Genomic DNA, 12500 nt, shown 5'->3' on the forward strand with positions numbered 1-12500 from the left:
CTACTATTACAGCTGTTTAGTCAGTACTTTTAGCAACAACTGTTGCCATCAAGACGTTATATTTAACCTGCTTTTAAAAGTAATCGCCACTCTAATGCTTTCATCCCTTCTGCAATTCGACTTTTAAATGGATAAAATCAAAAGTTTGATGAGTATTTATCTACTCTCTAGGGCGTAGGCCCATAAGTAGGCTGTGTGCTGTAATGTATGTGTCTGTTGTTTGTACCTGCTCTTAACTAATTGCCCCTTTTGTGGGAGTAATAAAGTTGTTGTATTGAAGTGAGTTGTGTGTTACCTCGTGGTCGATGTGCAGCTTGTGGTCCTTCCAGGCCTGCAGAGACTGATACACTCCTGTATCACACTTCACTGTGGCATTAGGCAGAATGAAACACCTGCAGGACAACAGCAACAACAACAACAACAACAACAACATAATGGCATTAATATTCAACAGTCCTCACGGTGAGCGGGAGAATAATTACAGCATAAAAACACCTACACCGAAGCTGACATTTACACTACAAAAAAAGCCAAATCATACCAAGTATGTTCATCTAGTTTCTTGTCAAAATATCTAACTTTAAATGTAACGCAAAGAGGTGGTAGTTCTTATTATTATAAATCTATTTATTTATTTATTATAATCTATTTATAAATCTAATTATGTTGATTTATAAATTGGTATTTAACATATAAAACATGTATAAAACATATTTAGTAGTAGTATGGTGCCCCGTGTGAGGCTCAAACTCACAACCATCTGATTATAAGACTGATAAAAATACCATATTTATTGATTGGAATATTGTTTGTGATTAAATCACATTATATTTTAAATATGATTATGATTTAATGCATTCAATCTGAGCGCCTTCTGCTCTTAAACGAGGTGGTTTCAGCCATTCACGAGTACAAATAATTATGTTGATTTACAAATTGGTTAAAAGACTAATTTCGAAATTAATATCCCATCATAATACATATGTAGTAAGCCACGGATTCACGCTACATAAAGAACCCTTTTATACATCAGTATATCCTCTTGCTAAACCAAATTAACTAGTATTTGTACTATATGTGTAATTGTTGTCTAACTGTGTTTTTTTTTGTTTTTCATATTTTTGAGCCGAGCTGCTCAGGAACGCAAAATAGTATCTAAAAGTACTGACTAAACAGTAGTAATAGTAGCTAAAGTACTGACTAAACAGTTTTAATGGTAGCTAAAAGTACTGACTAAACAGTAGTAATAGTAGCTAAAGTACTGACTAAACAGTTGTAATAGTAGCTAAAGTACTGACTAAACAGTTTTAATGTTAGCTAAAAGTACTGACTAAACAGCTGTAATAGTAGATGAAAGTACTGACTAAACAGCTGTAATAGTAGCTAAAGTACTGACTAAACAGCTGTAATAGTATCTAAAGTACTGACTAAACACCTGTAATAGTAGCTAAAGTACTGACTAAACAGCTGTAATAGTATCTAAAGTACTGACTAAACAGCTGTAATAGTAGCTAAAAGTACTGACTAAACAGTAGTAAGGGTAGCTAAAAGTACTGACTAAACAGTAGTAATGGCAGCTAAAAGTACTGACTAAACAGCTGTAATAGTAGCTAAAAGTACTGACTAAACAGCTGTAATAGTAGCTAAAGTACTGACTAAACAGCTGTAATAGTAGATGAAAGTACTGACTAAACAGCTGTAATAGTAGATGAAAGTACTGACTAAACAGCTGTAATAGTAGATGAAAATACTGTCTAAACAGCTGTAATAGTAGATGAAAGTACTGACTAAACAGTAGTAATGGTAGCTAAAAGTACTGACTAAACAGCTGTAATAGTAGCTAAAGTACTGACTAAACAGCTGTAATAGTAGCTAAAAGTACTGACTAAACAGCTGTAATAGTAGCTTAAAGTACTGACTAAACAGCTGTAATAGTATATGAAAGTACTGACTAAACAGCTGTAATAGTATCTAAAGTACTGACTAAACAGCTGTAATAGTAACTAAAAGTACTGACTAAACAGCTGTAATAGTAGCTAAAGTACTAGATACTAAAGCAGACTAAACAGAGTAATAGTAGCCTAAAAGTGCTGACCCTCTAAACAGCTGTAATAGTAGCTAAAAGTACTGACTAAACAGCTGTAATAGTAGCTAAAAGGATTCCAGTATAAAACTGACGATATTGTATTGTATCGCAATAGCACTTAATATAAGACACAATCACCTAACAAGTGATATTTCAGATATACAAGGACTTGTTTTTTTAGACGATGCATCTTAAATATCCTGTTAAGTGAAAGAGTCTTAAAAACATTTAGTTTTGACTCGTATCTCAGATGAAACAAGCTTTTATTTTGACATTTCGTAAGGTTTTTAAGCTGCTGTGTTATTTGTAAAAGATGAATCCTCTAGTTTGAAGATCACATCTTATTTCAAGAAAGCTTACCAAGAATGTTTTCTTGTTCCATTGGCAGACTGAATACCTCGTATTCATAGTTTTCTTTAAACTTATTTAAAGTGGCCTTTACTCCAGTGCAACATAATGACATTAATATTCAACAGTCCTCACGGTGAGCGGGAGGATTATTACAGCCTAAAAACACCTCCACAGAAGCTGACATTTATTTTCCAACAATGCTGCAGAATTCACACGATTTCCTGAATGTGTTAAAGATTATTTTTCTTAACCCCGAGCAGAGCAATCTGAGCTGTGAAGACTCGTTCTATCTGTGCTGAGGTTTCTCATTATTCAACGTTTATCAGCTGTTATAAAACACTTATTTCCCACCAGAGATTTGAATTAGCTTACAGCAGGTTTGCAGTCAAGCAGATACTTCATTTAAAGTACCTCATTTTATGCTCATTTTCAGGTTCATAATTGTATTTAGAGGTTGTACCAGAATAGGTTTACATGGTTTAATTTTCAAAAAACTCCATATTTTTGTTGTACTGCTCATTGCTGCAGCTCCTCTTTTCACCCTGTGTTCAGGTCTCTGTTTTAGCTACAGAGTGAGACCTCTCACTGCTGGAACATCTTTGTTGGCAGTCGCACATGCTCAGTAGCTAGGTAAGGACTACACGCTCAGTAGCTAGGTAAGGACTACATGCTCAGTAGCTAGGTAAGGACTACACGCTCAGTAGCTAGGTAAGGACTACATGCTCAGTAGCTAGGTAAGGACTACACGCTCAGTAGCTAGGTAAGGACTACTAGCCAGTCAGAAGCAGAGTATGAGGGCGTGCCCTGACAGTAGCTAGGTAAGGACTACTAGCCAGTCAGAAGCAGAGTATGAGGGTGTGCCCTGACAGTACCTAGGTAAGGACTACTAGCCAGTCAGAAGCAGAGTATGAGGGCGTGCCCTGACAGTACCTAGGTAAGGACTACTAGCCAGTCAGAAGCAGAGTATGAGGGCCCTGACAGTACCTAGGTAAGGACTACTAGCCAGTCAGAAGCAGAGTATGAGGGTGCCTGACAGTAGCTAGGTAAGGACTACTAGCCAGTCAGAAGCAGAGTATGAGGGCGTGCCCTGACAGTACCCTAGGTAAGGACTACTAGCCAGTCAGAAGCAGAGTATGAGGGCCCTGACAGTACCTAGGTAAGGACTACTAGCCAGTCAGAAGCAGAGTATGAGGGCCCTGACAGTAGCTAGGTAAGGACTACTAGCCAGTCAGAAGCAGAGTATGAGGGCCCTGACAGTACCTAGGTAAGGACTACTAGCCAGTCAGAAGCAGAGTATGACGGCGTGTCCTGACAGTACCTAGGTAAGGACTACTAGCCAGTCAGAAGCAGAGTATGAGGGCGTGCCCTGACAGTACCTAGGTAAGGACTACTAGCCAGTCAGAAGCAGAGTATGAGGGCATCTTTTTAAAGTTGAAAAAAAACCTTACGTTGACGCCCTACGTCAAGCGCTTTTTTGACAGCTGACCAATGACAAGCACCATAGCGAGTCTTATTTTTTGTGCAACTGGATGTGACGATTTTTGATGCGAGGGTGTAGCGCTCTAGGATACTGTAGCTGTTGCTATAGCAACAAAAGACGCTATTGGCTGCATTTTGAAACCAAAATGATGCCAGCTTTTCCTTTTTTTAACTAAAAAAGCAGGGTAGTGACTCACTTGTGTGTGACTTTGTGGGAGTCTGGCAGCGCCATCGCGTTGGGAACTCCTCCCATCCCGCTGAACTCGTCCTCAGACTCGTCTCTGATTGGCTGAGCCCAGTTTGCCCTGCCTGCCATCATGCTGATGCTGTGGTTACCGGGGTAACTGTTGGTCATGGATACGGAGCGGCTGTAGCGGTTCCTGGAGTAACTCTTCAGCGTTTTGAACTCTGACACACAGAAACAGAAAAAGGAAATATTTCAATATCACAACATAAAATATGGAGAAGTGGTGGGTTTAATTACGTGTGTACTTCTTGCCACTTCTTTTCGGACATAAAAAAAATAAAAAATCTGTCTGTCTTTTCGGACATGTCACATCCATCCATCCATCCGTCCATCCATCCATCCATCCATCCATCCATCTATCATCCATCCATCTATCCATCCATCCATCTATCATCCATCCACCTATCCACCCATCCACCCATCCATCCATCTAGCCATCCATCCATTCGTCCATCCATCCATCCATCCATTCGTCCATCCATCCGTCCGTCCATCCATCCATCTATCTATCCATCCAACCATCTATCCACCTATCCACCCACCCATCCATCCATCCATCCTCCCACCATCCCATCCATCCATCCATCCATCCTCCCATCTATCCACACATTTGAAATAACTTTCGATTGATCAATCAAAACTTTATCAACAACACACAGTCTTCACTGAATCTTAAGAAGCATTTCCTGGAAAGTAAAAGCAAAAGGAAGCAGTGTTGTTTATCTCTCCTCGCTCAGGGAAGAGATGCAGTTCAGAGTTCAGACACTGGAGGTCAGCGTCACTTCAGGAAATCACTGCTGCAGCTTTCAAACAGGACTTCCTTTTGGTTGGAACAGTGGAAGCTAACCGGTGTCAAAGCGAAACCCCCTGAACCCGATTGATAAATAGAGCAGTGGGGTAGTCTAATGTATTGTAGAGGGTATACTGTACTGTATATGTATGGGCCTATACTGTATATATGGGCCAGAATGGGCCTTTTGGGGGGTGTCCTCCCTGAGGGAAGTTTTGAGCATCAATGACTTAATTTCATGCATTCAGACTAGGCCTGCACGATTCGGGGAAAAATATGAATCACAATTTTTTAGCTTAGATTTGATATCACGATTCTCTGCCACAATTATTTAATGTTTACTGCACACATGAACCACAACAAAACACATTGGCAGTACCAAACATAGATGCTTTTGGCACCTATAGCACATTGATCATCATCACCAGCCTGTAAACACAGAGGCCTCACTGAAGAGAAGGGAGAGCTCTGCAGAGCTGGGAGCTCTTTAAAACCTATTTCATACAGTCTATGTTTAAAACTCACAGAAGACAGTAGTAGCGTTAGTGATGCAGTTGGCTCGTAAAATGAAATGACAATCGAAATCATAAAAAAGGTATACTGCGTATACCTGCGTATCATGTAGTATACACCACTGGAAATAGAGATATCTAAAATCTCCAAAAAATAACCCTCTGTAAAAACATTAGACTCTTGTGTAGACAGCGATGAATTTCTAGGAAGTAATCGTGATAAAACAAGAACCTAAAAACCTAACCCTAAACCTAACCTCCGTCCCCGGCGCCCCCTGCTGGACTCAAACGTCAACACGTACTCTTTTTGGAGAAGAACGGTTTCTTGTTGAACGGCCTCATCGGGGAGAGTCGTGGCTTCAGAGGTTGGAGGTCACCGAAGTCGCAGTTGCAGGGGTTGGAGCCGCGATGGTACAGATGAGACTTGATGCTGAGTGGACGCTGGCGGCCGGCCACGCCCCTCTGGAAGATCTTAGCCCCGCCCCCTTCACTCTTGCACTTGAAGAGTCGAAGTTTTCCTGTGGCGTCCTCCACACACTGCCACTTCTACACACACGCACACACACGCATGCACGCACACGCACACACACACAGACGCACTGTGAGATACTGGTTCAGATTTAGACAGACTGACTGACCCAGTCCGAGAGTCAGTGAGAAGAAGGTGAGGGTGATTTGTCATGACATTTGCCCGATTTTTATTTTGAAAGGCCTGGCTCTGATTGGTGCATCTGTACAGTTAGACACCCTCCCTGGCCCTGATTGGTGCATCTGAACAGTTAGACACCCTCCCTGGCCCTGATTGGTGCATCTGAACAGTTAGACACTCCCCCTGGCCCTGATTGGTGCATCTGAACAGTTAGACACCCCCTCTGGCCCTGATTGGTGCATCTGAACAGTTAGACACTCCCCCTGGCCCTGATTGGTGCATCTGAACAGTTAGACACCCCCCTGGCTCTGATTGGTGCATCTGAACAGTTAGACCCCCCTCTGGCCCTGATTGGTGCATCTGAACAGTTAGACACCCCCTCTGGCCCTGATTGGTGCATCTGAACAGTTAGACACCCTCCCTGGCCCTGATTGGTGCATCTGAACAGTTAGACACCCCCCCTGGCTCTGATTGGTGCATCTGAACAGTTAGACACCCCCTCTGGCCCTGATTGGTGCATCTGGACAGTTAGACACTCCCCCTGGCCCTGATTGGTGCATCTGAACAGTTAGACACCCTCCCTGGCCCTGATTGGTGCATCTGAACAGTTAGACACCCCCCTGGCTCTGATTGGTGCATCTGAACAGTTAGACACCCCCTGGCCCTGATTGGTGCATCTGGACAGTTAGACACTCCCCCTGGCCCTGATTGGTGCATCTGGACAGTTAGACACTCCCCCTGGCCCTGATTGGTGCATCTGAACAGTTAGACACCCCCTGGCCCTGATTGGTGCATCTGAACAGGGAGCTGTGGATTGTTGTAAATCTCTCTCCAGGCTGTAGGTGGAGCCAGAGGAGCTGATTATTCTAATGACCTGCTTCATGTAGTTCTACTGGAACATAGGCACCTTTAAACTGAGTGTGGGGAACCACTAATGACCTCAGACTACGGGTGGGAGTATGAAGCTGTATCAAGTCAGAGATGTAGGAAGGAACTTGACCGTGCAGGGCTCTAAAAGTAAGGACCAGGATTTTAAATTGAATGCTGTACTGGACCAGTAACCAGTGAAGTGCTGCTAAAACAGATGTGATGTGTGCTCTTTTGTTAATGCGAGTTAAAAGCCTTGCGGCAGAGTTCTGAACAGCTTGGAGACGGTAAAGCTAAAGGTAGGCCTCTCATCTTATACCTCCGGCCTTGCAGATTAGCTTGTAGCTCCCAAATCAAATAATAATAATAATACATTTATTTTTTATAGTGCTTTTCTAAACACTCAAAGACGCTTTACAGTTTTTGTTACAAACAAAGAAACGGTATGTAGACAAGATTACATGACAGACAAAAAGAAAAGGAAAACACATAGGTGCATGGACAAGCACAGGTAAAGCAGGAGAGGTAAAAGAGGAAGTTCGAAGAGGTGAATTTTGAGGGTCTGTTTGAAGGATGGTAGGGTGCTTGACTGTTTGATGTGAAATGCATGAATTAAAGCCAAACCCTGTTAAGTTTCCTAGACACGTAGCCACTGTCGGGTGTTCCCCACGGTGGACGGAGACCACTCACCAAAATGCTCAACGTAACTTCCAACGCCACACACAACGACGCCACTGTGGACACGTCTCGTTAAGCGTTTGTTTTGTTGTTTTGCAGAAGCTGAATACATTTCTACTTAGTCATTAGAGACACAAACACACAGTAGTCGACAGGCTGTTTATCAGAGCAGCCGGCAGACACTGTTGCTAAGAGACTAATCGACTGGCTAAAGGGATTTTTCAACAAGTGTAATTTACTTTAAACAAGCGTGAACACGCACACAAACACTGGGAAAAAGTTTCTGTTGTGCGGCTTCATCTTGATTCTCTTCACGTCTGTGATTCTGCAGCTTTGTGTCCCTTCATTACTGCCGTTATTGTGTCTGTCGGCTTTCAGAGATGACATCTGGTTTTTCATCTCTCTGACAGAAGCCTTTTACTGTTCTGTCCGCTTTCTTTAATTAAGTCTGTTTGTTTACTACAGCAGCAGCCATCGCTGTTTTCCTGCATTTATTCCAACAAAAACTCTTCTAATCCGCCATGGTTGTTATGTTTTCATTTTGTCTGTCTGTCTGTCAGCAGGATTACAGAAAAACTCCCCGCCTGATTTTCATTAAACTCGGTGGAATGGTGTAGGATGGACCAAAGAAGAACTCATTACATTTTGGAGTGGATAAACAAATTATTTTTTCACTTTCAGTAACATTGTGAGACAGCGTGTTTGGCCTTGCCGGAGGTGTGCGCTCTCTGCTCTTCTAAGTGAAGATTTTTTTCATGGTAAATGAAAATGTCAGCTGCATTTAGTAATTTTTAACATCTAAAAAAAGAGGACTGAGTAATGGGTATTGGGATCAAATTATTAGGATGGACAGAAAAGTAATGAAATCAAGAGTGAAGTAATGGGATAAAGTGATAAGACCGGGAGGCGTAGCATCAGGAGTAATGTAGTCTGGATCCACATAAGTACATTTCCAGGATAAAGCCCAATATCCCTCCCCTTCCTCTCTCTGTGTGTTGCCATTCTCAAACTCTTTGGGAATCAACAACAAACTTGTAGCTAGCGAGCTACACGCTGAAAATGTCACGTTATGAAGAAGATGTGGACAAGTCAGGTCTGCTTGGTTATTTCAGGGAATGATTGTAAAGATTTATAAAGAATATGTTTAGGTCATTTCCTCTCTAACTGGGACGTTTTGGTGGGATTGCTGTGGACGAAGTACACACAGAGATACACTGGGTCATGTTTCTGTGGTGTTTCTGTGTCATGTTTCTGTGGTGTTTCTGTGTCATGTTTCTGTGGTGTTTCTGTGGTGTTTGTGTAATGTTTCTGTGTCGTGTTTCTGTGTCATGTTTCTGTGGTGTTTCTGTGTCATGTTTCTGTGGTGTTTCTGTGTCATGTTTCTGTGGTGTTTGTGTCATGTTTCTGTGTCATGTTTCTGTGGTGTTTCTGTGTCATGTTTCTGTGGTGTTTGTGTCATGTTTCTGTGGTGTTTGTGTCATGGTTCTGTGGTGTTTGTGTCATGTTTCTGTGTCGTGTTTGTGTCATGTTTTTGTGGTGTTTGTGTGTCATGTTTCTGTTTGATGTTTCTGTGGTGTTTCAGTGGTGTTTCTGTGTCATGTTTCTGTGGTGCTTCTGTAGTGTTTCTGTGTCATGTTTCTGTGGTGTTTGTGTGTCGTGTTTCTGTGTCATGTTTCTGTGGTGTTTGTGTGTCATGTTTCTGTGGTGTTTGTGTGTCATGTTTCTGTGGTGTTTCTGTGGTGTTTCTATGTCATGTTTGTGTGGTGTTTGTGTCATGTTTCTGTGGTGTTTGTGTCATGTTTCTGTGTCATGATTGTGTGTCATGTTTCTGTGTCATGTTTGTGTGTCATGTTTCTGTGGTGTTTGTGTGTCATGTTTCTGTGGTATTTGTGTCATGTTTCTGTGGTGTTTCTGTGGTGTTTGTGTTATGTTTCTGTGGTGTTTGTGTGTCATGTTTGTGTGGTGTTTCTGTGTCATGTTTCTGTTGTGTTTCTGTGGTGTTTCTGTGTCATGTTTCTGTGGTGTTTGTGTCATGTTTCTGTGGTGTTTCTGTGTCATGTTTCTGTGGTGTTTCTGTGTCATGTTTCTGTGGTGTTTGTGTCATGTTTCTGTGGTGTTTGTGTGTCATGTTTCTGTGGTGTTTCTGTGTCATGTTTCTGTGGTATTTGTGTCATGTTTCTGTGGTGTTTCTGTGGTGTTTGTGTTATGTTTCTGTGGTGTTTGTGTGTCATGTTTGTGTGGTGTTTCTGTGTCATGTTTCTGTTGTGTTTCTGTGGTGTTTCTGTGTCATGTTTCTGTGGTGTTTCTGTGTCATGTTTCTGATGTGTTTCTGTGGTGTTTCTGTGTCATGTTTCTGTGGTGTTTGTGTCATGTTTCTGTGGTGTTTCTGTGTCATGTTTCTGTGGTGTTTCTGTGTCATGTTTCTGTGGTGTTTGTGTCATGTTTCTGTGGTGTTTGTGTGTGTTTGTGTCATGTTTCTGTGGTGTTTCTGTGTCATGTTTCTGTGTCATTTCTGTGGTGTTTCTGTGGTGTTTCTGTGTCATGTTTGTGTGGTGTTTCTGTGGTGTTTCTGTGTCATGTTTGTGTGGTGTTTCTGTGGTGTTTCTGTGTCATGTTTCTGTGGTGTTTCTGTGTCATGTTTCTGATGTGTTTCTGTGGTGTTTGTGTCATGTTTTTGTGGTGTTTGTGTCATGTTTCTGTGGTGTTTCTGTGTCATGTTTCTGTGTCATGTTTCTGTGGTGTTTCTGTGTCATGTTTCTGTGGTGTTTGTGTCATGTTTCTGTGGTGTTTGTGTCATGTTTCTGTGGTGTTTCTGTGTCATGTTTCTGTGGTGTTTGTGTCATGTTTCTGTGGTGTTTCTGTGTCATGTTTCTGTGGTGTTTGTGTCATGTTTCTGTGGTGTTTCTGTGTAATGTTTCTGTGGTGTTTCTGTGTCATGTTTCTGTGGTGTTTGTGTCATGTTTCTGTGTCATGTTTCTGTGGTGTTTCTGTGTCATGCTTCTGTGGTGTTTCTGTGGTGTTTGTGTCATGTTTCTGTGGTGTTTCTGTGGTGTTTGCGTACCTGTCCGGTCTGCTGGCAGGGCGTCTGGTACTCGGCTCTCTGACAGAGATCTTTGACTCGTTGGTGTTTGGGCAGGAAGTTCTCCTCCTGCGACACTTCCTTCCCCTGGACCAGCTGGTGCAGCAGTTTCCTGTCCACACAAAATGTTACCGTTTGGTTTTCTAATAAAGCTTTTATTTATCTGAATCAAAGGTCTCAGAGGGCATCGGGGAGGAAGGTGTAATGTAACTAAGTACATTTACTCCAGTACTGTCCAAATGTTGAGGTACTTGTACTTTACTTGAGTCTTTTCTTTTCATGCCACTTTCTACTTCTACTCCGCTACATTTCAGAGAGAAATATTGTACTTTTTACTCCACTACATTCATCTGTTCCAGCTTTAGTTACTAGTTACTTTAGTTACTCCTCTAAATTCATATGTTCTAGCTTTAGTTACTAGTTACTTTAGTTACTCCGCTACATTCATCTGTTATAGCTTTAGTTACTAGTTACTTTAGTTACTCCGCTAAATTCATATGTTCTAGCTTTAGTTACTAGTTACTTTAGTTACTCCGCTACATTCATCTGTTACAGCTTTAGTTACTAGTTACTTTAGTTACTCCTCTACATTCATCTGTTCCAGCTTTAGTTACTAGTTACTTTAGTTACTCTGCTACATTCATCTGTTCCAGCTTTAGTTACTAGTTACTTTAGTTACTCCGCTACATTCATCTGTTCCAGCTTTAGTTACTAGTTACTTTAGTTACTCCGCTACATTCATATGTTCCAGCTTTAGTTACTAGTTACTTTAGTTACTCCTCTACATTCATATGTTCCAGCTTTAGTTACTAGTTACTTTAGTTACTCCACTACATTCATCTGTTCCAGCTTTAGTTACTAGTTACTTTAGTTACTAGTTACTTTAGTTACTCCGCTACATTCATCTGTTACAGCTTTAGTTACTAGTTACTTTACACATTAAGATTTCTGCACACAAAACGCATGTCTTAGACACGGCTGAATGTAAACGGGAATATTAGAGGAATATTAACTCTCTTTAGCCACGGAAAAAGCTTAGTAGGAACATTATCTTTTTCAGAATAAAGGCAAACACCGGAACATTAAGTGCAACGTAGTCAGTGATGGGATGTATTTACCCTCTCTCCACCAGAAACGAGTCTCTCCAAACCTTCGGCTTCTTGTTCGCTTGAAACCTGAAGACAAACAAAAACAAGTTTAGTCATTATTACCGTACGTGTTTGGCCTAGAAATCTAGACCCCCCTAGCAGCAGCAGATGTAATCTGCAGCAGGGTCGTCTAGCAACTCTCCGTTGGCTTGCGAGCTGGAAAAACCAAACTCTGGTCAGGCCAATCACATCGTGTGTAGAGTGGGTGGGCGGGGCTTATGGCTGCTGCTGCTGCTGGTGAACAGCGTCTCTGGAAGACTTGGAGTTCAGCTTTTCTTTGAGAAAAGAACAAAGAACGGCCCTGAAGTCATTCTTAAAAAAGGAAGATGTGTTCAGAGTTTAAAGTGGAATCTATCAGCTAGCGTCTGCTCTGATTGGTTGGAGAGCTATCCTATTGGTGCAGAGGATATTTGAAACCATTTATCCCGCCCCTCGGATTGAGCCCAGCCAATGGGGAGTTCCCAGACCCAACATCTGGATGTGGGTCAGACCCAGACCCAACATCTGGATGTGGGTCTGGCTTATTCATCCTATTCAAATCTGTGTGTGTGTCTGTGCATGTGTATGTATGTGTGTCTGTGTGTGTGTGTGTGTCTGTGTGTGTGCGTGCGTGT

The 12500-nt window shown here is 41.8% G+C and overlaps 1 protein-coding gene across 6 annotated transcripts in view; it reads right to left on the minus strand.

Moving 5' to 3' along the window:
- The window catches only part of LOC144513655 (extracellular sulfatase Sulf-2-like), a 59821-nt gene that overhangs the window by 7472 nt on the left and 39849 nt on the right, over positions 1-12500 (minus strand). For all 6 annotated transcript variants that reach the window (XM_078244824.1, XM_078244826.1, XM_078244828.1 and 3 more), the window contains exons 11-15: positions 11857-11913; positions 10721-10850; positions 5768-6011; positions 4114-4324; positions 296-392 (exon numbers count right to left, since the gene is read on the minus strand). In XM_078244824.1, coding sequence (XP_078100950.1) covers positions 296-392; positions 4114-4324; positions 5768-6011; positions 10721-10850; positions 11857-11913 — 739 coding nt within the window. The remainder of the gene's footprint in view (positions 1-295; positions 393-4113; positions 4325-5767; positions 6012-10720; positions 10851-11856; positions 11914-12500) is intronic.

Source organism: Sander vitreus, unplaced genomic scaffold (genome assembly GCF_031162955.1).
Source record: "Sander vitreus isolate 19-12246 unplaced genomic scaffold, sanVit1 ctg310_0, whole genome shotgun sequence".
NCBI classification, from domain to species: Eukaryota; Metazoa; Chordata; class Actinopteri; order Perciformes; family Percidae; genus Sander; species Sander vitreus.